We start from the raw sequence: 24,202 nt of genomic DNA on the forward strand, positions 1-24,202 counted from the left end.
TGTTGATGAGAATACTATAGCTAAAATTTGACATTAAAGCCAAGGAACTGGGGCTGTAAATTGAGGCTGTGGTATAGATTTACCTGCCATTCTGGTCCCAATTTTAATCTGTAACCAGATGTCAATCTGGAAGTCCCTCTCCTTGGGATTCATAACTTGATATTTGAACCCCATGTAAAGTGTGCAACACTAACTTCTCTTAGGTTTCATCATATTAGTTTTGACTCATTATTCTAGAAATACCTCATGACCTCATGTTTCCTCCCAACAATGAGCCTAGAGAGACCACAAGAGCTGTTTTTCCCCTTGACTTTGGAGAAGTACTTAGAAAGTATTACAGAGGACAAAAGGCTTTGTCAATGAGTCCAAGAGATGTCCTGAGCCCAGTAAGCAGCGGAGGGTGTTGTCCTGAGACCCTGAGTCAGGGTTCAGTCTCTTTCCAGCAGTACTTTTGGAAGATGTGAATGGAAGTGATGGAGCCAGAGAAAGCCATTGCTCATCAGCTTTGTACAGTGTCTAATGTGAGGTAATGCAGCAGCTGGCTGCTGATTAGCAAGGGAGTTGGAGAAACAAGAGTTGATTACAGGCCTTCCAGGCCTGGCCAGGGTCCAGGCACTCTATTAAAGTGCCTAAATATGTGGGAATTACAGGTCAAGTGACACTGGGGACAAGAGCCAAAGATGAGACAAATTATTCCTGATGTATCCTCTTTGCCATCTGTAAGCCCTGCAAGTCAATCACAGTCTTGAGGCACATGGGGACAGAATCTCACTTGGCATGTGCTGTCCCATGGGCGGGGACTATCACAGCATCATTTGCATTGTGGTCTTTGCTCTAGGCACTGCCCACCTCTCTTGTGTCCCATAGAAAATCTTTTGCCGGGCAGTGGTGGCACATGCCTTTAATCCCAGCACTTGGGAAGCAGAGGCAGGCGGATCTCTGAGTTCAAGGCCAGCCTGGTCTACAAAGTGAGTTCCAGGATAGCCAGGGCTACACAGGGAAACCCTGTCTTGAAAAAAACAAAAATGAGAGAAAGAAAGAAAGAAAGAAAGAAAGAAAGAAAGAAAGAAAGAAAGAAAGAAAGAAAGAAAGAAAGAAAGAAAGAAAGGAAGAAAGAAAGAAAGGAAAGAAAAGAAAGGAAGGAAGGAAGGAAGGAAGGAAGGAAGGAAGGAAGGAAGGAAGGAAGGAAGAAAAAAAAGAAAAATCTTTTGAGGTCCTTTTTTTCTCTGTTTCTCTCCAGTGTTCTAGTCACATTTTAAATCATGTCCCACTGGTTAACTCTATTAACAAGAGCAGTTGTAACTGTTTGCTCACCATTCCTGTGCCCAGCATTACTCTGGCCATGAAATTAGTGAGCTCCATATTCACACATTATTATCCTGAGCTCAGCCATTAGCGTCTCTTATCTCCATCCTGTAACTGCACTACCAGGCTCATACTTACACTTCGATAATGCTGAGGTCTTATCTTCACTTTGTGTCCATTGATCTTGATGTCTCCTTCGCCCTTCACTTTCCCAGTTGCCTGGCCTCTCAGATTTAATGCTGTCAACCTTTGTCCCTTCCTGATCCACCCGATAACCCTGTTATATCCAGCTTTTGCCTAACTTGCCCCAGGTCAGAGTAGCTGCAACAGAACACCCTAATGTGTTCACTGGTCTCACACATCACAATTCTTTCTTCAAGTCTGCCTTTGGGCTGTTTAAGATCACTCTCTAGTTCTTAACTAGCAGCCAGAACCCCAGAAACTATTACCTTGTTTTTTTACTCTTGTATCATTAAAATCTTCAGTTTTCTCAGTGCCCACAAGCCATCTGTTTGTGGAGCTTTGCTAGGGAGTGATATAAAACCTCTGGTCTCTGTTTTCCATTCTCTTAGCACTTGTCTCTTGTCCTGGCTACATTCCTCCTAGTCCCCACAGTCACTGCAAGACCAGTGGTCTGTCTATCTCAGTGTCTTCTCCTTCAGTCTCCTCAGATCTCATACCTGCTGAGCCCTCAGCAAGCCTTGCCAAGGAAGTGTGGATATGAGTTAACCAGCAGGCCCAGGCTCTTGTTGTGATGAAGGCCAGGGTTGTTTGTTTGTTTGTTTGTTTTCTTTTGTTTTTATCATTTGGGTAAGTTAAATAAGTATTTAGCAAGGGAAAAGCACTTGGTGAGGTACAGGAAAGCTTGGGCCATGTTCCAGAAAAGAAAAGAACTGACCCCCGAGAGCAGAAAGAGTCCTTGTGTACCTTGAGGATTGTGCGAATGCAAGGTGAAGAAGATGGGGTGAGCATGCTTGGTGGTGAATCTTGGTTCCTCACACTTGTACAGTCAGACAGAGGGTTCAACCCAACATCTCTGCTTCCAGACAGAAAGGAAACTGTAAGCAGGTTTGGACTCTCTAGAGCCATGTCCTCATCTGTAATGTGGAAACAGAAACTGCTCAGTTCCTAAGGTGACTAGGGAATAAATAGGCCAGCATATGGAAAACATTCCAAACAAGGTTGGGCAGCTCAGTGTGATCTACAACTTCCTGCAGTATTCTCTTTGAATCTTACAAGTTTCTTGCCCTGTTTTACAGAAGAAAAGATCAATGATTGGGTGGGGGAGAGGGCTCCGTCCCTGGAAACTTAAAACAAACAATCAAAAAACTGGTCACAGTCTCATGCACTTTTAATCTAGTGCTGGGGTAGCAGAGGTAGGTAGATCTTCTGGTCTTACTGGCTGACAAGTCTAGCTTACTTTGTGAGAGAGACCCATCTCAAAACAAAGCACAAGCAAACATGAAGGTAGATGATACTGAGGAATAACAGCCAAGATTGTCCAACATAAAAGCATGGACACACACACACACACACACACACTCACAAGAGACTGAGGGTCAAAGAACTTACAGAGATGGTCACGATTATTCGGGCAGAAACTGACAGAGGTTGGTTGTGTACTGAGATCATCACACCTTATTGCTGTTTGCCTGAGAATCCCCAAGTCCCCTCCAGATAAAATTACTTTATCCTCATTGTAGAGACTCACATCCTTCCCTATTCCAAAATGCCCTGGCTTCCCCAGGAGGATGGCACCAAATGTTTACCATGCTGCCACTTAACCAGTTCCAGCATTGACAAATCTTCAGCCCAAGGAGAGGAAATAGTTGTGAGATTGCACACTGTCACCCGGAAGGGCAGAAATGTTCTCAAAATTCTCCTGGCCCAGATTCTCTTTTTCTGAAAGAGGGCAAGAGACTATGTTCTCAAAGCCAGGACTTTGAGTCCAGATGACAAGATTGGAAGTGCAGTTGACAGAGTCCAGATCATTGCTTCATGGTGAGAGGGGATGACATTTTATTATGTGCTCACGAATCCTTATCCAAGTGTGGCTGAAAGTCCTGTCATGAGGGGCCAAGAGGAAGATCGCTGTGTGTTCTCTCCCCAGGCTGAGGAGAAGGTGCATGCTTCCTCAGCACCAGTAATTAGCATGAGGGGATCCCTCAGCGGAGAGTCCAGTTTTCTGGAAATGTCTCCCAACTGGCCATCGTGGAGAAGCTGCAGGTTTTTACAGGAATTATTTTGGTGTTCTCAAGCATTTGCAAAGCTCATATTGCTGTGTTGTAGAGCGCATCCTTGAGGATGTGTTGAGAGGACTTTGAAATGATAGGGAAGCTACCATTATCATGCCAGCCTGACAACAGTAAGCTCAAGACTTTGCTGTGGGAGAGCCCTTTTCATAAGCTTGCTGTTCTTTAAAGTGGGTGACTTGCCTCTACATGGGGTCCTTTGGCTTACATTTTATTAGTCTGGAGTCCATGAACTGAGAGTTCAGCCCTGATGATGCTGTGTATAAGTGTAGGAACTAAAGTTATGCCACACCAACAAGAGGCACCCATGAACTCTCTGGCTTTAAGGTTGCTGTGGCTTCCTTCACCTGATTGCCCTGACTCAGTTTCTTCCTCTGAAGCCTTATTTTACCACCTGAAATTTCACTTAATTCTACAGATGTTGATGTGGTAGAATACTCATTGTATTTCCACCACATAAGCATGCACATGCATGTACACACGTTCACACAGACAAGTGCATGCACACACATACACATGCATGCCTACACACACACACACACACATATGTGCACACACAGGCACATGCATGTACACCCATGCACATAAGCATATACACACACATGCATATGTACACACACGCACATGCATGCACACAAACACATTTCTGAGTCCCACCTTGTGGAACTCACAGTGAGGCAGTGAAGTCAGGACATACCAGAATTCTTTGTATTTCCAGAGATTTGCTTTCTAACATTCTCAGATCCCTGGATCGGGAACAGCAAAGTCACCATTCAACTTGTTAGAAAGGCAAGTTTTCATCTGTCTCTCCAAACTCAGAGTCTAGCAGCTCTAGGGATGCAGCTCACTGCTTTGACCTTTAACAAATGCTGTAGGAAACCAGGGTGCATGCTTAGACTTGAGAACCACTGAGCTAGCCTTCAAGGGACACACTGAGCAGGTCTGAGTTCGTAAGGGTAGACTGCTACAACTTGATTTCAGCTCAGAGCTACAACTCTTGTGGAACTTCTTAACAATATTTGTGAAGCATTGTGATATTTTTCTTGTGTCCCAAGCATTGTGGAAACAACCCATTTGTTTTGATGGGAACTAATTCAGATTAGCACACAATTCCACATGGAACTTCCAGAATTTTCTTCAAATTGTTGATGCTCATTGGGATGTTGATGCCATGAGTAAGACTCACAATAAAAATCTCAGTTTGAGCAAAAGCCTCTGCTACCAAATGTCTCTAGGGGATGAGAATTTTCAGTGATTTAGTCCTTTGTGGGGTCTCCTTCCTTTGAACCATTAAAGTTCTTGTCTATGGTGAGGTCAACCAGATCCCCTGATCTCCTCAGCAAGTAGACACCACTGGCCCATTATCCCAGAAATTAGCTCAGCCTTACTTAGAAGGGGCAGACAGGTGTGGCTACTGGAGGGGAACTGACCTGGCCCATCCTGACACACTCTAGTCCTGCTCTCGCCCATCCTCAAGCTTAGTATGAGAGCTAAGGAGAAAGGAGAAAAAGAACTTGGGAGAGGAGGTAGGCAGAAGAGAGTCTACATGCTTGCTTATGTGACTATTACCTGTCGGCCCCTTGCTCATAGCTGCCCTGAGAGCTGGGAATTAGTGGTGTCTCTGTGTGTTTTCTCTTTTCCTGAATTATGAAAGATTAGTAAACTCTTCAGCACCTCCACTTTCTCACCTATGCAATGGTACAATTTTAGCACTTTTCTCCGTAGCTTGTTCTGAAAATGGACTTAGGTACCTATGATGAATTCACTGTGAAAAGGAGATTTTAGAACATCTTGTGAATGTGGGGGCCTCTCTCTTGAGAAATTCCCCTTATATGTACCTAGGTCCCAGGATTGGATTTGCTGTTAGATGGGGATACGTTATATGTGGCTTCCTGCCAGGCTACTGGTACTGGGGGCACCCCCTTCTTCTCTGACTGTTGGGCTTGTATGGGTGCCATGGAGAGGTGTGTATGCCAGCTCTACATGACAAGTCACCCCTTGGCAAGCTGGCCTGAGCAGGATGGCTTCCCAGACTTTTTCCACTTCCCATCCTAATGACTGGCTTCACTGCTTAATCGTTGGCTTTCTGTCTCATTCTTGCAGCTGTGGTGGTTGGGATTTAGGGCAAGGACTTGGGATCTTTTTTCTAATCCCTTTCAAATCCTGCTTGAGTTGCAAAGTCCAGGGAGGACATAGAGAAGAAGGGAGGGGGAGGATCACTCTGCCTAAAGGTAGTGTATTGGTGTGCTTTCTTCTGAGCTAAGGAAATAGGTGCAGCTAGGTAATTTTATTATGAAAGGCTGGGGCTGGGAGATGGCTCAATTGGAGTAAAGCTTGCTGTAAATGCATAAGAAGCTGTTTGGACTCCCAGCACCCACATAAAAGCTGGGCATAGCTGTACATGTCTATAACCCTACCATGAGCAGCAAGGGAGACAGGTGGATCCCTGGAGTTGGCCGGCCAGCCAGTCTACACAACTGGCTGAGGGAAAGACCTGCCTCAAAAAGATAGAGAGTAATAGTGAAGGACCTAGACATCCGGCTTCCACGCCCACCCATACATACAGAAACCCAAATACACGCACATGCATAAAATACATATAGAGTGGGTGTTTTTTACTTGATATTCTGTATCAAGCTGGAAGGCTGTATGTGGTAATGACTTTTTGCTGTTAGGTACCCCAGGAGGCACAAGGCATTGTGGGATAAGGAAGTGTAAGTATAGATTGTGTCTCTTCTGGCCTCTGCCACTCTTCTTAAAAAGTCACCAGAACTCAGCAACAGAGGCTCTGTTCCATTCAGTCCTGATTCTTAGCAAGTATCCAACCTCTGGATGCCATAGCTACATTAAACTTCCATTCTCCCCGAACTTCACAATAGGAATTGGATCTGGCTACACGACCCTCTGAGGAATGTTCTCAAACCCTATCCAAACAGTAGCAGGTTGTCACCTTCATCGGTCAGGAATTCCACAGTGGAGTATATTATCTATCTGGAACCCCTGCAAGACTCAAACTCAGTTGATTTTTTTTTCTATGCTGAGTATTTAACTCGGGGCCTCATAAATGCCCGGCATGTGCTCTACCACTGAACTGCAGGCATCTGAAAACTCTGATTCAGTTAATTGCGATCGTGCAACTTCCCTGCAAGAGATGTTATGCAATATGGTGCTAAGACATCATGCCATCTGTGACCTGTGTACAGATTTCTGAGTCTGACTTGAAAAGTTTTTTATAGTTGGCTTCAGAATATTCTCAGCTAACTCCACCCAGTAGTTCTTAGTATTCTATGTGTTTTAGAGCCTTTTACTTAGTTTTCCACCACATTTATCCTGTCTAGGACTTTGTTCATGAACCACTCTCCATATATTCTTTCAACCAAACGATCTGTATTCACAAGGCAGCTTGTGTCTCATCTCTTTGACCTCAGCCTCTGAGTGCACTCTCCCTCATTTTTTCTCTCTCCTTCCTTCCCTCCCTTGTTTCCCCTCCCCTCCCTCTTAGAAAAAAAAAGACGTATTTATTTTTACTCTATGTGTGTTTTGACTGCATGGATGTCTGTGAATCTCATGCATGCATTGGCCCTTGGAGACCAGAGAGATTGTCAGATTCCCATAGACCTGGAATTACAGACAGTTGCTGGCCACTATGTGAGTACTAGGAATTAAACCTAGGTCTTATGCAAGAACAGCCAGTATTCTTCACTGCTCCTGTCCTGCTGCAGCTTTTTAAAAGTCTGTTGTGAAAACTTGGTTTAACCCTTGGTATTCATTTTCTTAGCTCTGTCTTCCGAGATAGAATGCAAGCCATTTGATATTGGACCCTCTTAAGCATCTTTTCTTCAGTGCCTTGCCAAACTTACACACCATGCCACAAATAATAAAATACATTTGATTCTGATAAAGGTTTTGACTGAAACTGCATTGACTTTATAGATTTATCTTGCAAAAAGAAACACTGTGTGTAGTCTAGGGTCATGATCATCTAATGTACACAGACATGCCGAGAACTTTCCTGAATAAGAGTAAACCTGAATTTGGGAGGTTCTAAAGATGTTCCTGGTTCTTAGGATTTTCCACAAGAGACAATTCAAATTGGATCCTTTCTTCTTACCATTATTTTTGCCCAGCTTGTCAAAAACTTACACAAACCTGGGGAGAGAGAAACCCAATTGAAAAGTCATCTCCATCAGACTGGCCTGTGGACATGTCTGTGGGGACATGATTGTGAGTGCTGATGATGTAGAAGGACCCAACCCACTTGTGTTGCTGGGCAGTATAGCCCAAGCTGTACAAGAAAAGTAGCCGAGAAAGGCAGGAGAAGCAAGCCAATAGGTCGTGTTTCTCTACAGTCTCTGCGTGACTTTCCCTGATGTTGAACTATAACCTATAAGTCAATAAACCCTTTCTTCTCCATTGAAAGAAAAAGTATCAGCTCAGGACCCTCAAGACCAAGTTCTCAAGACAAAGGAGATTTCTTTGCCACAGAGGGCAGGGATAAGAGACAAAGACAGGAGATAGAGGATGAGGGAGAAGGGAAGGGAACAAGGGAAAGGGGAGAAAGAGGTAAGGGAGAAGGGGCAGGGGTATTTGTCCCAGAGTGAGACAAAGGACTGCTTCTGGATAGAGAAGAGACAGATGTGGCACTTAGCAAGATGGCACTTTTCCCCTAACAAAGGGAAACCTTCATGTTAGGATGAGGTATTGAAGTTTAATTGAGCATGATAATTAGGCAGCCAAAGAAGGCTTTTGATTGTTGGGCTTCAGTACTTTGGTAGGTGGACCTTAGTAGTCAACCTCAGGAGGAGGATCAAATAAAGGAATAAACCTTGGGAGCTAGCATTAGGAATGTAATCTAACAGCTTTTAGCAAGGCAGAGGGAATGAGGAAGAAGGATGAAGCCTTCCAGCACCGTGCTGGCCATGCTCGATGGCTACACTTGCCAAACTCACCATGCTTGCCACTCTCCTCATTCATGAGCTAGTCAGAGTTGGCCCTTTACCCATGTTACTTTGGGGGCAGTTTTTGTTTTGGTTTGTTTTGTTTTGGTTTGGTTTGGTTTGGTTTGGTTTGGTTTGGTTTTTCAAATCAGGGTTTCTTTGTGTAGCCTTGGCTAGACTTGGAACTAGCTCAGTAGACTAAACTAGCCTTGAACTCACAGAGATCTGCCTGTCTCTGCTGGTATTAAAGTCATCCATCACCACCACTTGACCTGGGCCAGTATTTTATTACAGCAACAGAAGGGCAAATCTGAACACGCCTTCCTCTGATCCTTGTGACCTCTGCTCTTTCCCCAGAGAGTTCCTGTGAGAATAAGCGGGCAGATCTGGTGTTCATCATTGACAGCTCCCGAAGTGTCAACACCTATGACTATGCAAAGGTCAAGGAGTTCATTCTGGATATCCTGCAGTTCTTGGACATCGGTCCTGATGTTACCCGAGTAGGTCTGCTCCAATATGGCAGCACGGTCAAGAACGAGTTCTCCCTGAAGACCTTTAAGAGGAAGTCTGAGGTGGAGAGGGCTGTCAAGAGAATGAGGCATCTATCCACTGGCACCATGACAGGGCTTGCCATCCAATATGCCCTCAACATTGCCTTCTCAGAAGCAGAGGGGGCCAGGCCCTTGCGGGAAAATGTGCCACGCATCATAATGATTGTGACTGATGGGAGGCCTCAGGACTCGGTGGCTGAGGTAGCTGCCAAGGCCCGGAACACAGGCATCCTGATCTTTGCCATCGGTGTCGGTCAGGTGGACCTGAATACACTAAAGGCCATTGGGAGTGAGCCCCACAAGGACCATGTCTTCCTGGTGGCCAATTTCAGCCAGATTGAGTCCTTGACCTCAGTGTTCCAGAACAAACTGTGCAGTAAGTCTGTGCCTCATTTGTCTTTAAGGCCGCCTTCATTCTGTGCTCAGGTCCATGGGCAAAGAGAGATGCACCATTCTTTGGAGGATTATACATATATTAAGCATATAATTACACAAATACAAAAGTAGCCTTAATTGTTAACAGTGTAATGGAAGAAGAATTCAGGACAGAAAACCTCAGGGTCTAATCTAGGCCATGTTGTTTATAAAGACTTTCCTAGGGCTGGTGAGATGGCTCAGTGGGTAAGAGCACTGACTGCTCTTCCAAAGGTCCTGAGTTCAAATCCCAGCAACCACATGGTGGCTCACAACCACCTATAATGAAATCTGATGACCTATTCTGGTGCATCTGAAGTCAGCTACAGTGCACTTATATATAATAAATAAACAAATCTTTTTAAAAAAGACTTTACTAGAGGAAAAGGTGTGTGTGTGTGCGCGCGCGCGTGTGTGTGTGTGTGTGTGTGTGTGTGTGTGTTTGTGTGTGTGTGTGTGTGTGTAGGTGCATGCATGCCACAGCTGCTTATGTATGAAAGTCTGAGGACTATTTGCAGGAGTTGGTTCTCTGTACCCTATGGGTCATTGGAATTTAAACTTAGATCATCAGGCTTAATGACGGGACCCTTTACTTGATAGCTCCAAAGGGCTTTGAAATGCAAAGACAGATTGAGTAAGGACAGAATAAAGGTATCCTCCAACATGTTTAGCTGACACATTGGCATTCCCAAAATTGGAACTCGCAAGTTGGAGTAGGAATAGGAGCAGAAGGTGGAAATCATAATAGCTTCCCCATGTGTGTGGAAGACCAGGGAATTTTTGCTGCAGGATGTTTGTTTACTGACAAAGAGGCTCAATACAAAGCAAGGACTGTGAGGGCTTTGAAGGCTAATTCTTAGAATATGACAAACTGCAAACCTTATGATATAGTGAGTGAAAAACAAGATGTACTTAAAAACATTTTAAAATTTATTATAATAATTATTATTACTTATTCACTTTACATCCTATTCATTGTTTCCCTCCTGGTTACCCCCTCCCATAACCCTACCCCTATTCCTTCTCCCCTTCTCCTCTGAGCACATGGGGGTCTTCCTGGGGATCCCTCCCATCCTGGTATATCAAATTCCTATAAGGCTAGGCACATCCTCTCCCACTGAGGCCAGACAAGGTAGCCCAGCTAGTAGAACATATGCCATGTAAAGGCAACAGCTTTTGGGATAGCCCAGGTTCCAGTTGTTTGGGACTCACATGCGGACCAAGCTGTATGTCTGCTACATATGTGCAGGGAGGCCTAGGTCCAGCCCATGTATGATCTTGGGTTGGTGGTTCAGTCTCAGAGAGCCCCAAGGGACCAGGTTAGTTGACCCTGTTGGTCTTCCTATGGAGTTCTTATCTCTTTAGAGGCCAAAACCGTTCCTCCTGTTTTTCCATGATAGTACCTAAGCTTCATTCACTGTTTAGCTGCGGGTGTCTGTCTCTGTCTAAGTCAGCTGATAGGTGGAGCATCTCAGAGGAAGCCCCCCCTCAAAATTAAAAGTAATTTAATTTCTTTTCAAGATAAGGCTTCTCTGTATAGCCTTGGCTGTCCTGGAACTCACGCTGTAGACCAGCCTCAAACTCACAGAGATCTGCCTGCCTTTGCCCCCCAATTGTTGGGATTGAAGGTGTGTGCTACCACTGACCAGCTTAATTTCTTAAATTCTTTTGACACAAAGTCTCAATAATCCAGATTGTTTTCAAACTCTCTGTAGTGGGGAATAACCTTGAATTTTATTATTGTTGTTATTATTATGTTCCTTCTAACTCCCACATGCCAGGATTACAGGCGTGTACCACCGCAATGAGGATGAAGTCTAGAGCCTCATCACTCCGGACAGGCACTCTCCTGACTGGGCTACACTCCCAGCCCCAAGTGTACTTTTGATGTATCACTAAAAAACAAAAGGAAAAAAAAAACTTGCAAACCTTGCAAAAACTAACTTAAGCAAAGACTCCATTTTCTTTTGACTCCAGAGTCAAATGATTTACTTAAGAAATCAATGACATGAAAGAAAAACAACCTTTTTTTCTGAGCAGGGTCAGTTGGAAACCATTCAGAGGCACCATTTCCCTAGCATCACAGAGAGGCTTCGTTATTGTGGTGCACCGTGGCCTAAGTCAACTGGAAAACTTCAATCAGTAGAACACACTGCAAACATTTTAAAGGTTTATGACTTTAAATGACTTCAGCAGAATTTATGTTCCCCCTTTCCTGGAAATATTAAAAAAAAGAAATCGGTTCCGTAACCCTCTTGTCAGCTTCTTCGTGTGTATTGGATGGTTTTAATGGAGGAGTGCCTTTTATAAGCACTCTGCAGTCATCAGCAAATGGAAAGATAATATGATAAGGCAGAAGAGCTCTATGACATGAATGACCCCCATGTGACTTGGGCTCAGAGAACCTTTTTTCTCTGTGTGCTTTAGACACGCAGCAAATTTAAAAGGCTGTTTGGACACCCCCCACCCCAGGCTCCCCATCATCTTTGTTTAATCTGGAAGCTTTAAGAAAACACTGGTATTATCTCATTCCTTTGTGCAGCCTGAGAATCCCCTGGGACTCTTTTCATGCACTCTGCTGAAGTGCAGCTGAGCTCCCGGCCTTGCACCACCAGGCTCTGCTGAGCAGCTTCATCAGCTCTCTTGAAAGGTTGAGGAGGCCCTAGAGCCTCTTTATCAACCACATGCTGAATACGGCAATACTAATGCCCATTAAGCACTTTCCCCGTACACCTGATGCTTGTGAAACCAGGCTACATGGTACTGTACCAGTATGTCTGTGTGAGGGTGTCAAATCCCCTGGGACTGGAATTACAGACAGTTGTGAGATGCCACATGGATGCTGGGGTTTGAACCCTGATCCTTTGGAAGAGCAGTCAGTGTTCTTAACCACTGAGCCATCTCTCCAACCCTGGCCTTACAGGTTAACAAACTTTGCTGATTCCAAAGTTCCTGTTCTCCTTCACAGGCCAAGAATTATAAATTCCTGTCTTAAGGTGAACTATTTGCTAAGGGCAGCCTGCACAGGGAAATGGCTCTGCTAGTGCCATTCATCTGAAGAAGGTAAACCTGGTAAGTGACCCCTGTGTTGTAGAACTAGGACAGGACTGGCTGTGTGGTGCTGGGTGAGAGACTGGCAGTGTGACCGACTATGTGACAGGATGAGCTTGGTCCTTGTAAGGTAGGGCTTTTATAAGCTGGTGGATGTACAGACAGGTTTAAATAACCTGTGGGCCCCATTCAGTGTGTGTGCATTACTACAGTCAGATACTCTCCGGATGCACATGTGAGGCAACTGGCTTTACTTCTCATCTGCAGTCTGACAACCAGACACAGCCATGAGCATCTTCTGAACTGCAAATGACATCTTCAGGAGCAAGTTTCATTTGCTCCTGAAACATTGAACTGCACCCTGATGGCCATAGGCGGTCATGTCTCATGTTAGGTACATTCTGTGCATTGTTCCATTTAATACTAAAGCTGTATTCCCAGACAGGTATTCTTGTGGTGCCCAAGTACAAAAGTAGAAACTGAGGCTTGGAGAAAAATAAATAGTTCAAACACCAGCTTCCGAGATTCAGAGCCTAAGTACTTCCTCTCCACGCATGAGCCTCAGGACTGTTGGAAAGATGTTCTCCTTATAGAAGAATGGGTGTGGACATGGTGTGTCCTTCATAGCCCAGGATAGCTTTCCAGACGAGGACCTCATCCCAAAGAGCACCTGGGTCTGCCTGGGGGCTCCAAGAAAGCCTTTAAAGTGAAACAATAAGATTAATCACTAACAGTTGCTGTTATCAATATATCCATGTGGCTAAGACTGACAGAACACTCCCGTAATCTATACACTTGAGGTTGAGGGGCCAAGGAGATGTCTCAGAGGGTAAAGACATTGACATAGAAGCCTGATACCCTGAGATCCATCCCCATAACTCACAGAAAAAGCTGGAGGCAGTGGTGAGATGAAAAGCCAAGACTGGAGAACTGACAAGAAGTTCCAGCACCAGATAGCCTGAAGTACACACAGCACAGCAGTGATAAGCTGGTCAGGGAGGATCCACTCCTAAATGCTACTGTGACCTCCAAAGGACACGTTGGTGTGTGTGTGTGTGTGTGTGTGTGTGTGTGTGTGTGTATGAGAGAGAGAGAGAGAGAGAGAGAGAGAGAGACAGAGACAGAGACAGAGACAGAGAGACAGACAGAGACAGACAGAGACAGAGACAGACAGAGAGAAAGACAAAGAGAGTGAGCATGAGTGAGCACTCATACACAGAGGCAAAATAAAAAGACAAATGTTTTTAAAGAGGCTGAAGTAGGAGGATCTAGAGTTTCAAGTTAGCCTAGTCTATATAGGAAGACCCTGGCCAACCTGAGCTACAAAAGAGAAACCTATCTCAAAGGTGTGCATATGTGTGCCTGAGTGTGTGTGCATGCTCCATGGGGCTCTCAGCAGAAGTAAAATCATTTTATTAACACAACAAACATGAGAAATAAGTATTCTTAAAACTCAGGAAAAAATGAAAGACTTAAAGACTTCTCTGCCTTGCCCAGGGTCAGTCAGCTCTAGGTGAGTGAAGGGTAGCCAGGTGTTCTGGCCCCAAAGCTACAGCTAAACCACAATGTGCTCAGATGGGAAGAGGAGTAGTGTTCTCTGGTCAGGGCTGTGTAAGGAGGGTGATCACCATGCTCCGAGCTCAGAATGATGATATTTAAAGTCTGTTTTATCTCGATCTCTGTCTGTCTGTCTGTCTGTCATCTGTTTATCATCTATCTATCTGTCTGTCTGTCTGTCTGTCTGTCTATCTATCTATCTATCTATCCATCTATCCTTCTACATGCCAGTCCTGGTCCTTTCACTGGTTTCACTCCCCAATTAGGGCAGTGAATCACAGTTTGAAAGTGATGTTGAAACCCAACAAAAGACCAGACTCCTGTGAACCAAGGTCCTGTGTGCAAGCTGACCAAACCCCACACATCCTGGCATCCATTTTTGTTGCCCAGGAGCAGAAAACACTGACTATCAAGGTTGAAAACTGCAAGTCTTAAGGTTAAATAAAAGTCTGTGTTTTGAAATCTGGTGACTCAGCATAGCTTGGCTAGGGCTGTGTTTGCTTAACTCTATCGTGTCTGTTTTATCAGCCCAGAGCAAAGCTGTTCCTACCCTAACAGCCCCTTTATACTTAGGCACAGCTTAAGGCCCAAATCGTGTTCTGAAGGCACTCCTCGCGTCTGGGCAAAGTCTACATTGATTTCACCCCTTTGAGGCTCTATTGTGAAACAGGGAGGCAAACCTACATAGATGTTGGCTTATATATTCTGCGATTGTTCCCATCGAGACCCTCAGCCAGCCACACAGAACAGAATGTTCATCTTATCATTCATACATTTTTAAAAAAAAAACAGATTTCTCAAGCAAACTTGAGTGTGGTGGTGCATACCTACAGTCCCAGCATGCAGGGGGCTGAGGCAGAAGGATGATAAATTTTAGGCCAGTCCAGGCTACATAGGAAAACTCTTTTACAAATCAAAACAAGCGACCCCACTTCAAAAAAATAGCTACTTATTCTTTCCTTTCCTCCCCACCTCCCTTCTCTCTCTATCTCTGTGTCTCTGTCTCTGTGTCTCTCTGTCTCTCTGTCTCTCTCTCTCTCTCTCTGTCTCTCTGTCTCTCTCTGTCTCTCTCTCTCTCTCTCTCAAATATATACGTATTTGAGATAGGACCTCATTACATAGGCCTGGCTTGTAAGTCACAGATCTGCCTGCCTCTAACTTCTAAATGCTGAGATTGGGCATGCACACACACACACACACACACACACACACACACACACACACACACACACATTCTTCTCTTAGGCCAGTCTAGGTTAAATGAGTCATTTTCTTAAAAAAAAAATTTCAACCAGGATGGGGCCAATGAGAGGGATATAAAGTGAATGAGTAATATATGAGTAATTCTAAACACCACAACATTTAATAATAAATTTATTAAATTAAAAAAATCCAGTCCCAGGGGCTAGAGAGATGGCTCAGCGGTTAAGAGCACTGACTGCTCTTCTAAAGGTCTTGAGTTCAAATCCCAGCAACCACATGGTAGCTCACAACCATCCATAATGAAATCTGATGCCCTTTTCTGGAGTGTCTAAAGACAGCTACAGTGTACTTACATATAATAAATAAATAAATCTTTTTTAAAAAATCCAGTCCCAATACTGACTTAGACTAGTGACTTATTATTTCTTCTGAGTAAAAAACCTTGCTCGAGCTTAAACCTGGTACTTTCTGAGGAATGGAGCTAATTGGCTCACACAGTTCTTCAGCTCAGTGAAGGAGGCAGAATGCTGCTTCCACTTTAACAGCACAGCAAAGGTGAGCAGGCAAGAGACCCAGATGTACGCAGGGGCACTCAGCCATAGGACTCCATAGATGTACAGTTTATTCTGTTCTGTAAAATATTTGAGGTTCTTTTGGTTGAAAGTGATGGAAACTCAACTTGACTTGGGTGTTGTGGCTAATTACACTGGAGCCAATCTTGGAGGAATAACTGTATGCCTTCTGGAAAAATGCATTTGAGCATGCTCATTGCATCTGTGTAAAGATGAAAGACTGGAAACTGTCCCCATGCTGACCAACAGGTAAATGTCTAAGTAGGTTGAGACAAATGGATGAAGACATCAGTAGGCTTCAGCCAGAGCCAGGTAATTAAATTCAATCAAAAAGGTTAGTTAAGTTAGAGTTTACATGTGAGATTAAATCCAAGATAGAATTGTTTTACATTGTTCAATGTCATTTTGCTCCATGAAGTCACTGTAAACACTGAATTAAAGCACATGGAATCATTTCCTTTATACAAAATACACAGGCAAGATCAGTTGCAATGAGCCTCTGGTAATCTGACACTTTCGTAGCGGGTCAATATATAATCTATTCAGAGACAACAAAATTAATATGTATTGCTGACTCACTAACCTTGAGCTCATGGCCATCAAAGACCCTAAATCATTCTAGGATGGAACATGTCTTAATATATTCATTTTCCTAAGAGGGCTTTATCATAGCTTTTTTTTTTTTTACTTAGTGGGTCATTTCAAACAGGAAAATTACCTACAAAACCCGCAAAAATGTCAAAAACATAGTGCTGCCTGGACTATGAAAGCAACAATTTGCTATCATATGAAGTAGAAGATTAAAGGAAGCAATGCTGCCTTGCTCAACACATCCAAGGGCATCGAGACCAGGAGACAAACTACTGTTACCTCTTAGTACCTCAGGAAGACTGGGAAAGCGCCGTATGGCTCTGGGGTTACAAGTACAGCTCAGTGACCAGGAGAGTCTACAAATATGGAATCTATCAGTAATGAGGATCAAGCTTATATGGCCTCTCATTTTAATATCTTTGAAATTAGAGCACATTTTGGATCCTGTAAAATACAGTGCTTGTGTCAGTACAGATAGAATTTGTGATTAATGTTGAATGAAAATTGAACTGGATGGTTAGACAGACAGACATATCAATGATTGGGTATACAAAGAGACAATATTCCCAAATGTAAAATAAATGATATTATAATGGAGAGATGGCTCAGCAGTTAGAAAACTGGTTGCTCTTCCAGAGGAACTTGGTTCACTTCCCAGCACTCTGTGCTCAATCATTGTAACTCCAGTTCTAGAGGACTGGATGCCCTCGTCTGGCCTTCTCAGGCACCAGGCATGCATGTGGTGCACAGATATACATGTAGTCAAAACACATAGAATAAAAATAAATAAATAAAAATCAAACAGCATGATACTTTCCTTTTGCTGTGAAATGGTTAATAGGTATTAAGCCCTCCCCAGCTCTTGATCACCATTCCGGCCTCTTTATCAGGTTAACTCAGTTAACTCTCACAAGGCCCTGATGAGGTTAGTGTAATGTTTAGCTTCACTTAACGCAAAGATATTAAAATTTCTCAGGATCACAAAAAGGTCAACTACTTCAGCCTGTAGTATAAATGGTAAGGTTAAACCTGCAACTTCCCTTATGTGATCTGTGTCCTAACAGGAGTTATGAGCTCAGAACAATAAGTTCTAAATTGTGCTGTTATAAAATAAAACAGTTTCATTCCCCTATCTCATATATTGCTGTCTTAGAGTTTCTATTGTTGTGATAAAACACCATGACCAAAAGCAGCCTACACCTCTCAGGTCAAGAATCATCACTGAGGGGTGTCAAGGCTGGAACCTGGAGGCAGGAAGGAAGCAGGGGCCATGAAGCAATGATGCTTACTGGCTTGTTCCTCGTCTTGTCTCCTTTCCTTTCCTTTCCTTTCCTTTCCTTTCCTTTCCTTTCCTTTCCTTTCCTTTCCTTTCCTTTCCTTTCCTTTCCTTTCCTTTCCTTCCCTTCCCTTCCCTTCCCTTCCCTTCCCTTCCCTTCCCTTCCCTTCCCTTCCCTTCCCTTTCCTTTCCTTTCCTTTCCTCCTCCTCCTTCTCTCCCTCTCTCCTCTTTCTCCCTCCCTGCCTCCTTCCTTCTTTCCTTTCTTTGTTGTTATTTCACTATATAGCTCTGGCTGTCCTGGAACTCACTATGTAGAATAGGCTGGCCTCACACTTCCAGAGATCCACCTGCCTCTGCCTCCTGAGTGCTGGGATTAAAGATGTGAGCCACCACACCTGGCACAGCTTGCTTTCTTACACCACCTAGGACTACCAGCCAAGGAGTAGCATGACCCACAGAGATGGGCTCTCAGATCAATCAGCAGTAAGAAAATACTCCACAGGCCAAACTGGTGGGGACAGTTTCTTAGCTAAGGTTCCCTCTTCCCAAGTGACTCTAACTTGTGTTAGAGTCATTGGCTGCAACATTCCTTACTTAAATGCAGAGACGTGTATATGCAAAAGTAGTCCATCAGTAGCTGAGTTTCCCTACCTACTGGCTAAACACAGGATTGCTCTTACATTTCTCTTTTATTGTATAAGCTTCAGAAAGCTATTTTCTCACTTGGACATCTTTTATTTATGAGAACACTTATATAATGTGTTCTGTTCACACTGATGCCTGTTAATTTTAAATATGCTCAACTTGTACTAGATTGATTAAAGTCATAAATTGAGATGTTAAAAAACAGCAAGAATTGCAAGAGCTCCAAATAGATTTAATAAGAACCTATGTGGCCGGGCGGTGGTGGCACATGCCTTTAATCCCAGCACTTGGGAGGCAGAGGCAGGCAGATTTCTGAGTTCGAGGCCAGCCTGGTCTACAAAGTGAGTTCCAGGACAGCCAGGGCTACACAGAGAAACCCTGTCTCGAAAAAAAGAAGAAGAAGAAGAAGAAGAAGAAGAAGAAGAAGAAGAAGAAGAAGAAGAAGAAGAAGAAGAAGAAGAAGAAGAAGAAGAAGAAGAACCTATGTATCTGAAGCTGAGATGCTTTCAGAAACTAAATGCAGCAATATTTAAAATTGAGATACAAAAATCATGACATTATAAAACATTTGAATACAGTGTTATTCCGAATTTTTGTATACTTCATGCAGACTTGAAAGTACGTAGTTCTTAGAATTTATGATCATGGGAGGCTGTTGGCTTCTAACACCTTCATTTGACGGGTAGCTCTCCTTCCAACTCCACTTCTGCCTACTCAACGCTTCTTCTTACTAAAGACATTCTGGAATCAGAAACTTCTCTGATCTTCTCTGCCTGTCAAAAGGTGTTAAGATGAACCTGGAATTTGTGGATTTGTAGGCCAAAAACCATACAGAATAAGCAATGTCATATAGTTCACCCTAACATCATTCCTCTTTCACCTTACGTGGTCCTTTATTTATCTGACTGTCAACTTTAGACAGAGAACCTCCCTGCTGAAAGGGACGTCAGATTCTATCGCTTTGGGTTCAAGCCTCTTCTTCACATGCTCGCAATGCATATTTGCTGCACAGACTGAGGCTAAGGGAAGGTGCCACTGCTCACCCACCTTCTTTGTCTTCCTTTGCAGCAGTCCACATGTGCAGCGTCTTGGAACACAACTGTGCCCACTTCTGCCTCAACACACCTGGCTCGTACATCTGCAAGTGCAAGCAAGGGTACATTCTCAGCACGGATCAGAAGACTTGCAGAAGTAAGGCCACTTTGCTGATGTGTCAGTGTTGCTTGCTCTTTAGCTAGGTGTGTCTTTTTTTTTTTAATGCATGCCCATGTGTTATAATTTTATTCAGCCATAAGGAACATAATCATGTCATTTGAAGAAAATGAATAGAACTGAAAAGCATCATGTCAAACAAAATAAGAAAATAAGACATAGTATACTACATGCTTTCTCTCATAAGCAGAATATATATATATATATATATATGAGAGTTTATCTTTCTGCACCATTTCAAACATTATCAAACATTATCTTTTCACATGACAAGAAGATATCTGCAAAATAGCAGTAAGTTAAACCAACTTGACAACTGTGCAAAATTTTTTTAGCTAGGTGTGTCTTATTCACCCATAGTCCCTCTCCCAACCTACCTGCCACCTCCTCAGAGCTGGAAACAGCTTTTGTATTTCCCGGTATTACCCCCTCACCCACCACAGTGCCTAAGCCTGGCTCATAGTAGGTCACTAGGCAATGTGTGAAAGGTTGGTGGAGATGCTGTCTTTGAGAAGCAGTCCCTCTCACATCTACTGCCTCTTGGTGGAAGCTTTCCCACCCTGACTTTATTAGCTGGGCCCTATGGAGCCATTTCTCTCTTTTATCTTCTTCCCAAAGCATGGACTAAGGATGAGATATTGACCTCAGTAGTCAAGCATTGTGCACGCCCCATCCTAGAGATACGCAGGGATCCGGCTGCTTTAGTGATAGACATTTTATGGTTCTCCTAATTTAAAAAGAAAACAAAAAGGACAAACAGATATAAAGCATTAGAATTATTAGAACTTATGGTGTTCTTCTCTGGCCCAGTTCCCAAAACTAGACAACACACTGATATTTAAGCCAGCAGGAGGTACCCTGGCCTTTCGGGAATTAACCATATAGTAAGTGTATGCCCATCCTCTTCTTCCTCCTCCTTGTCCTCCTCCTTCTCCTTCTCTGTAAGTTGTAACTATAACCACTATTTTAACCACATACAACCCAACTGAGCACACAAGGCCTGGGAAGACTGGCTGCAAGGAAGCGAAGAGAACTCAGCTAAGTCTGACGTGTAGTTCATGCAATGCAAAATTGTTACAATACCACACGGAGAGCAATTAAACGCTAATGGAAAGCAGTTTGCACAAATGTCTGTAATTAGCACTGCATTTAGAAAGCCAAACCACAGTTTCCACTTCTCGTCTCACTTCTTGTTTTCAGCACTGAGCAGTTAATGGAAGGACCTCCCTGTCCCACTGTCAACTTGATTCTCTGTTCTGGGGCTCCTCTGTGACCCCAGGACTCCTGGAACCTTTGACACTCCCTCAGGTTCCCCAGCAGAAGTCAGTCACAGCAAATATTCACAGGTTTAACAGAATTCGCTGACAAGCCAGGGAGTCTGGAAGGGTCATCTAGAATAGTCTCACACATCTCTTGTTCACCTTGTCCTCTTCAGGTGTGTTCAGCCATCATGCCCACCCCTTTTCTGCTTTCTCCTCTTTGAGGAGCATAAAATATTCTCTGTGTCTCATGCCCGGTGATTGGCTGGGGCCTGGGAAGCTGCCAGTGCCTATTTTCTATGGGCTGGCTTAGCCATGCCAGATGAATTCTGACACCAATAAATAAATAAATTAATTAACTAATTAAACTAAAGAGCTTTTCTTCCTTCAATTTCACAAGCAGTCTTTGTCAGTCCTGCCCAGCCCAGCATAGGCCTGGTATTCCCAGACTCCTCTCATCCTGAGGGAAGTGCCTAGGCTTAGGGAAAAAAGGAAGGACCCAAGCAGAGCTCTGCCTAGCACTGTGGCATCAAAGAGCTCAAAGCAGAGGCTACCTGGGCTTTGAACAGGCAACTAGGTGCAGGATAGGGAAGTCCACTAAAGGAAGGACAGAAGCCTAGAGTAAAGGCTCTTAAATTCAAGAGTGACAAATGGATCAGAGAGCAACTCCCAGAGTCCTCGGAGACTCCAACTCTACAATCCAGTGTCTCCCTTTGTTTGTCCTTTTTCACAAAAAGATGTTGATTTTACTTTATGTGTATGCATGTTTTACCTGAATGAACGTCTGTTCACAGCATGTACCACATACCTGTGGAGGCCAGAAAGGATGTCAGATCTTCTGGAACTGAATTTATAGATGGTTATGTGCTGCCACGTTGGTTCTAAGACCCAAACTTGGGTCCTCTGCAAGAACAACCGTGCTCTTAATGCTGAGCCATCATTCCAGCTTCCTCTTCCTACTTCTCTCTTCCTCTTACTACTCCTCCTCTTACTCTTCCTCCTCCTCTTACTCCTCCCCCTCTTACTCCTCCTCCTCCTCTTGCTCCTCCTCCCCTTCTTACTCCTCCTCCTCCTCTTACTCCTCCTCCTCCCATTCCTTCACCTCCCCAAAACATACTGTTATTTATAATTACAGGTGTCATAGAAGCCAAAGGTATTATTTTCACTGTGATCTAGAGTGGTTGCGAGCCACCTTATATGGGTGCTGTGAATTGAACTCAGGTCTTTGACAAGAGCAATACATGTTCTTAGTCTCTAAATTATCTCTCCAGCCCTCCTCCTTTTTTTGACACTTAGTTTCACTAAGTGAGTGAAACTAGAAGCCTCTGTCCTCTTGAGTTTGGGGGTTTCAGGTTTAGTTTCAGAGAGCTTCTGCCCGATTGTTTCTGCCCTTTGAGGTCCTATAACCTTGGGCAGTAAGGGTTTGGGGAAGTGTCTAGCCAACACTAAGTTAGGGGAAGTTAGGGGAGACACACTTGGAAAAATGTGGCTGCTGAGCCTTGTCTTCTGCCCAGGCCTAGTTATCCTGAGCCATTACCAGAACCTTCAGCACCAGAGGTAAAGGTGCACACTTCCTTCTCAGAAGCAAATCATACTGTCTCAACTGAATTTCTGAAATGGGGTTTGTGAGACTAACAGGGCCATTGTCGTCCATAGGTTTCAATTTGGACCCTGACATTATCATCTTCAGGTTGTGGCTGCCTCAGCCAGACCTGCTTACTTAAACTCTTTGACCCTCAGTTTCCTCACTCACTAAATGGGAACAATGATCACAACACTGGGAACTTACACCGCTGTTTGAACTACGACAATCCATGTGCTGAGCCCTTGGTGACAATGGCTGTGTGAAGGCTAAGCTGAACCAGCCAGACCTCTGTCTACATGCTGCCTCCCTGCTGACACTAGTACAAGACTCCTGGGTGAAATGAGACACAGCTACGCACCATTTGATTAACATCCCACTGACTGTTAATCCTCCATGCCGTTGGCTGTACACAAAATGTGGGAAGGTCCCTGAGCCACTGCCTTGCCACACAGACACACATTACAGATTAAAGTATACTTTCCTTGCTGCTTTCTATGTATACTCTGCTTTTGTGGAGAGAGGGGACAGTCATAGGTGATTCATAGATTCGCAGAGTGTCATGGACATCCATCTCAAAGTACTAGCTCCCTTTCCCATGCAAATGGAGAACTTTCTATCTCCTGTGGTGTCCAGGTGAGAAATGGATCTAGAGAAGCCAATTATGTACTGCAAAGCACCTGGATCCTAGACACCCTGTGTTATCATGTGAGCTGAAATCTTATTCTGGCATTTCTACTTTTGATCCTATTTGTACCCTCTGAAGCCTTACTCTAGATACATGAATAACCTTTCAGGTATGGAAAACTATTCATACCTGATCCACCCTGGGCCACTAATGTCTCTTTTTCAGAGGATATATAACCTCATTTTAGGTGACCTGGTTTGGGGCATTTTGAGCGTCTAAGTAACATCAGCTTAGTGAACACCAATTATTGCAAAGTCCCCTCCCATTCAAAACTAGATCAAATGCATTAGAGCTCACTTTCTGAGTTCCACTCATGGAATGGTCTATATTGCTGATTCTTTATGCCTTTCAAAGGGCTTTCCCTACCCAGCATTATCATATGAGACATTGACTGTAAAAGTACTTTTATTTGCCTGAAGTAATTGTTGTCTTGAAGGCTTACTGCTGAGTAAGCTCACCCTTTCTACTGCTTTCTGAACTCTGGCTGGTAGTTCTACTCAGCTGTTGTAGCTCAAACATCTCTGTAAGCTGACTGACTCAATCTGACTTCTCTTTGCTTCTCGCTGAATTGCTCTGCTTGGACTCAAACTAACTCTGGCAATCTGTTCTAATCTTTTGGCTTCTTTTTATTCTCTGGCTTTATCTTTCCCAACTCCACTACACTGCACTCACTGCACTGACTCTCAGCTGACTGACTCTCTGTACTGCTCTTGAGTAGCCTCCCTTTTCTGCCTGTTCTCATGAGAGCTGGGCATTTCCTATCTCTGACTTATTCTGTCAAATCTTTCTCTGATTCATCATATTGTCTGCCCTTCAATTAGATGTCACTTTCAAACAAGGATGTTTCCTCTTACTAATTAACCTCACCTACATTGTTTGGGATTAAAGGTCTACACTAAGGACATGTCTGTATTCCAGGTAGAAGGATCAAAAGTATGTGGTGTATCTGTATTCTGTATGGATCATATAGACCTAGAATGTCTCTGGATGTGATCAGAGCTGGATTAAAATTTGTCTGCAATTTATAGATGTGTTAGAATAGTGCTAGAGTGGTGAACACTTAAAAAGATATGTATGGAAAAGCCTCATGTGTTCCTACACACCCA

General features: G+C 43.7%; 2 protein-coding genes across 3 annotated transcripts in view; one reads left to right on the forward strand and one right to left on the reverse strand.

Moving 5' to 3' along the window:
- Positions 1 to 24,202, forward strand: part of Matn2 (matrilin 2) — a 129,562-nt gene that overhangs the window by 29,459 nt on the left and 75,901 nt on the right. For both annotated transcript variants that reach the window (NM_001358780.1, NM_016762.2), the window contains exons 3-4: positions 8,852 to 9,421; positions 19,424 to 19,546. In NM_001358780.1, the coding sequence (NP_001345709.1) occupies positions 8,852 to 9,421; positions 19,424 to 19,546 (693 nt within the window). The remainder of the gene's footprint in view (positions 1 to 8,851; positions 9,422 to 19,423; positions 19,547 to 24,202) is intronic.
- Positions 12,912 to 21,733, reverse strand: 9430069I07Rik (RIKEN cDNA 9430069I07 gene). The gene is made up of 4 exons (NM_001256161.1): positions 21,635 to 21,733; positions 20,211 to 20,294; positions 19,403 to 19,493; positions 12,912 to 13,209 (listed from the first exon to the last, which is right to left on the reverse strand). Exons 2-4 carry the CDS (start codon positions 20,280 to 20,282, stop codon positions 13,037 to 13,039), a joined length of 336 nt encoding a protein of 111 aa, NP_001243090.1. The 5' UTR covers positions 20,283 to 20,294; positions 21,635 to 21,733; the 3' UTR covers positions 12,912 to 13,036.

Source organism: Mus musculus, chromosome 15, assembly GCF_000001635.26.
Source record: "Mus musculus strain C57BL/6J chromosome 15, GRCm38.p6 C57BL/6J".
Classification (NCBI taxonomy): Eukaryota; Metazoa; Chordata; class Mammalia; order Rodentia; family Muridae; genus Mus; species Mus musculus.

What these genes read in the sequence shown, in the direction of transcription:
- 9430069I07Rik (NM_001256161.1), bottom strand. Translation starts at nt 20,282, where the DNA reads ATGTCTATCACTAAAGCAGCCGGATCCCTGCGTATCTCTAGGATGGGG. An exon ending in CACAATGCTTGACTACTGAG is followed by an intron (nt 19,494 to 20,210) that starts GTCAATATCTCA and finishes TTGCACTTGCAG; the next exon opens with ATGTACGAGCCAGGTGTGTT. An exon ending in TGCAAAGGAAGACAAAGAAG is followed by an intron (nt 13,210 to 19,402) that starts GTGGGTGAGCAG and finishes TTCACTTTAAAG; the next exon opens with GCTTTCTTGGAGCCCCCAGG.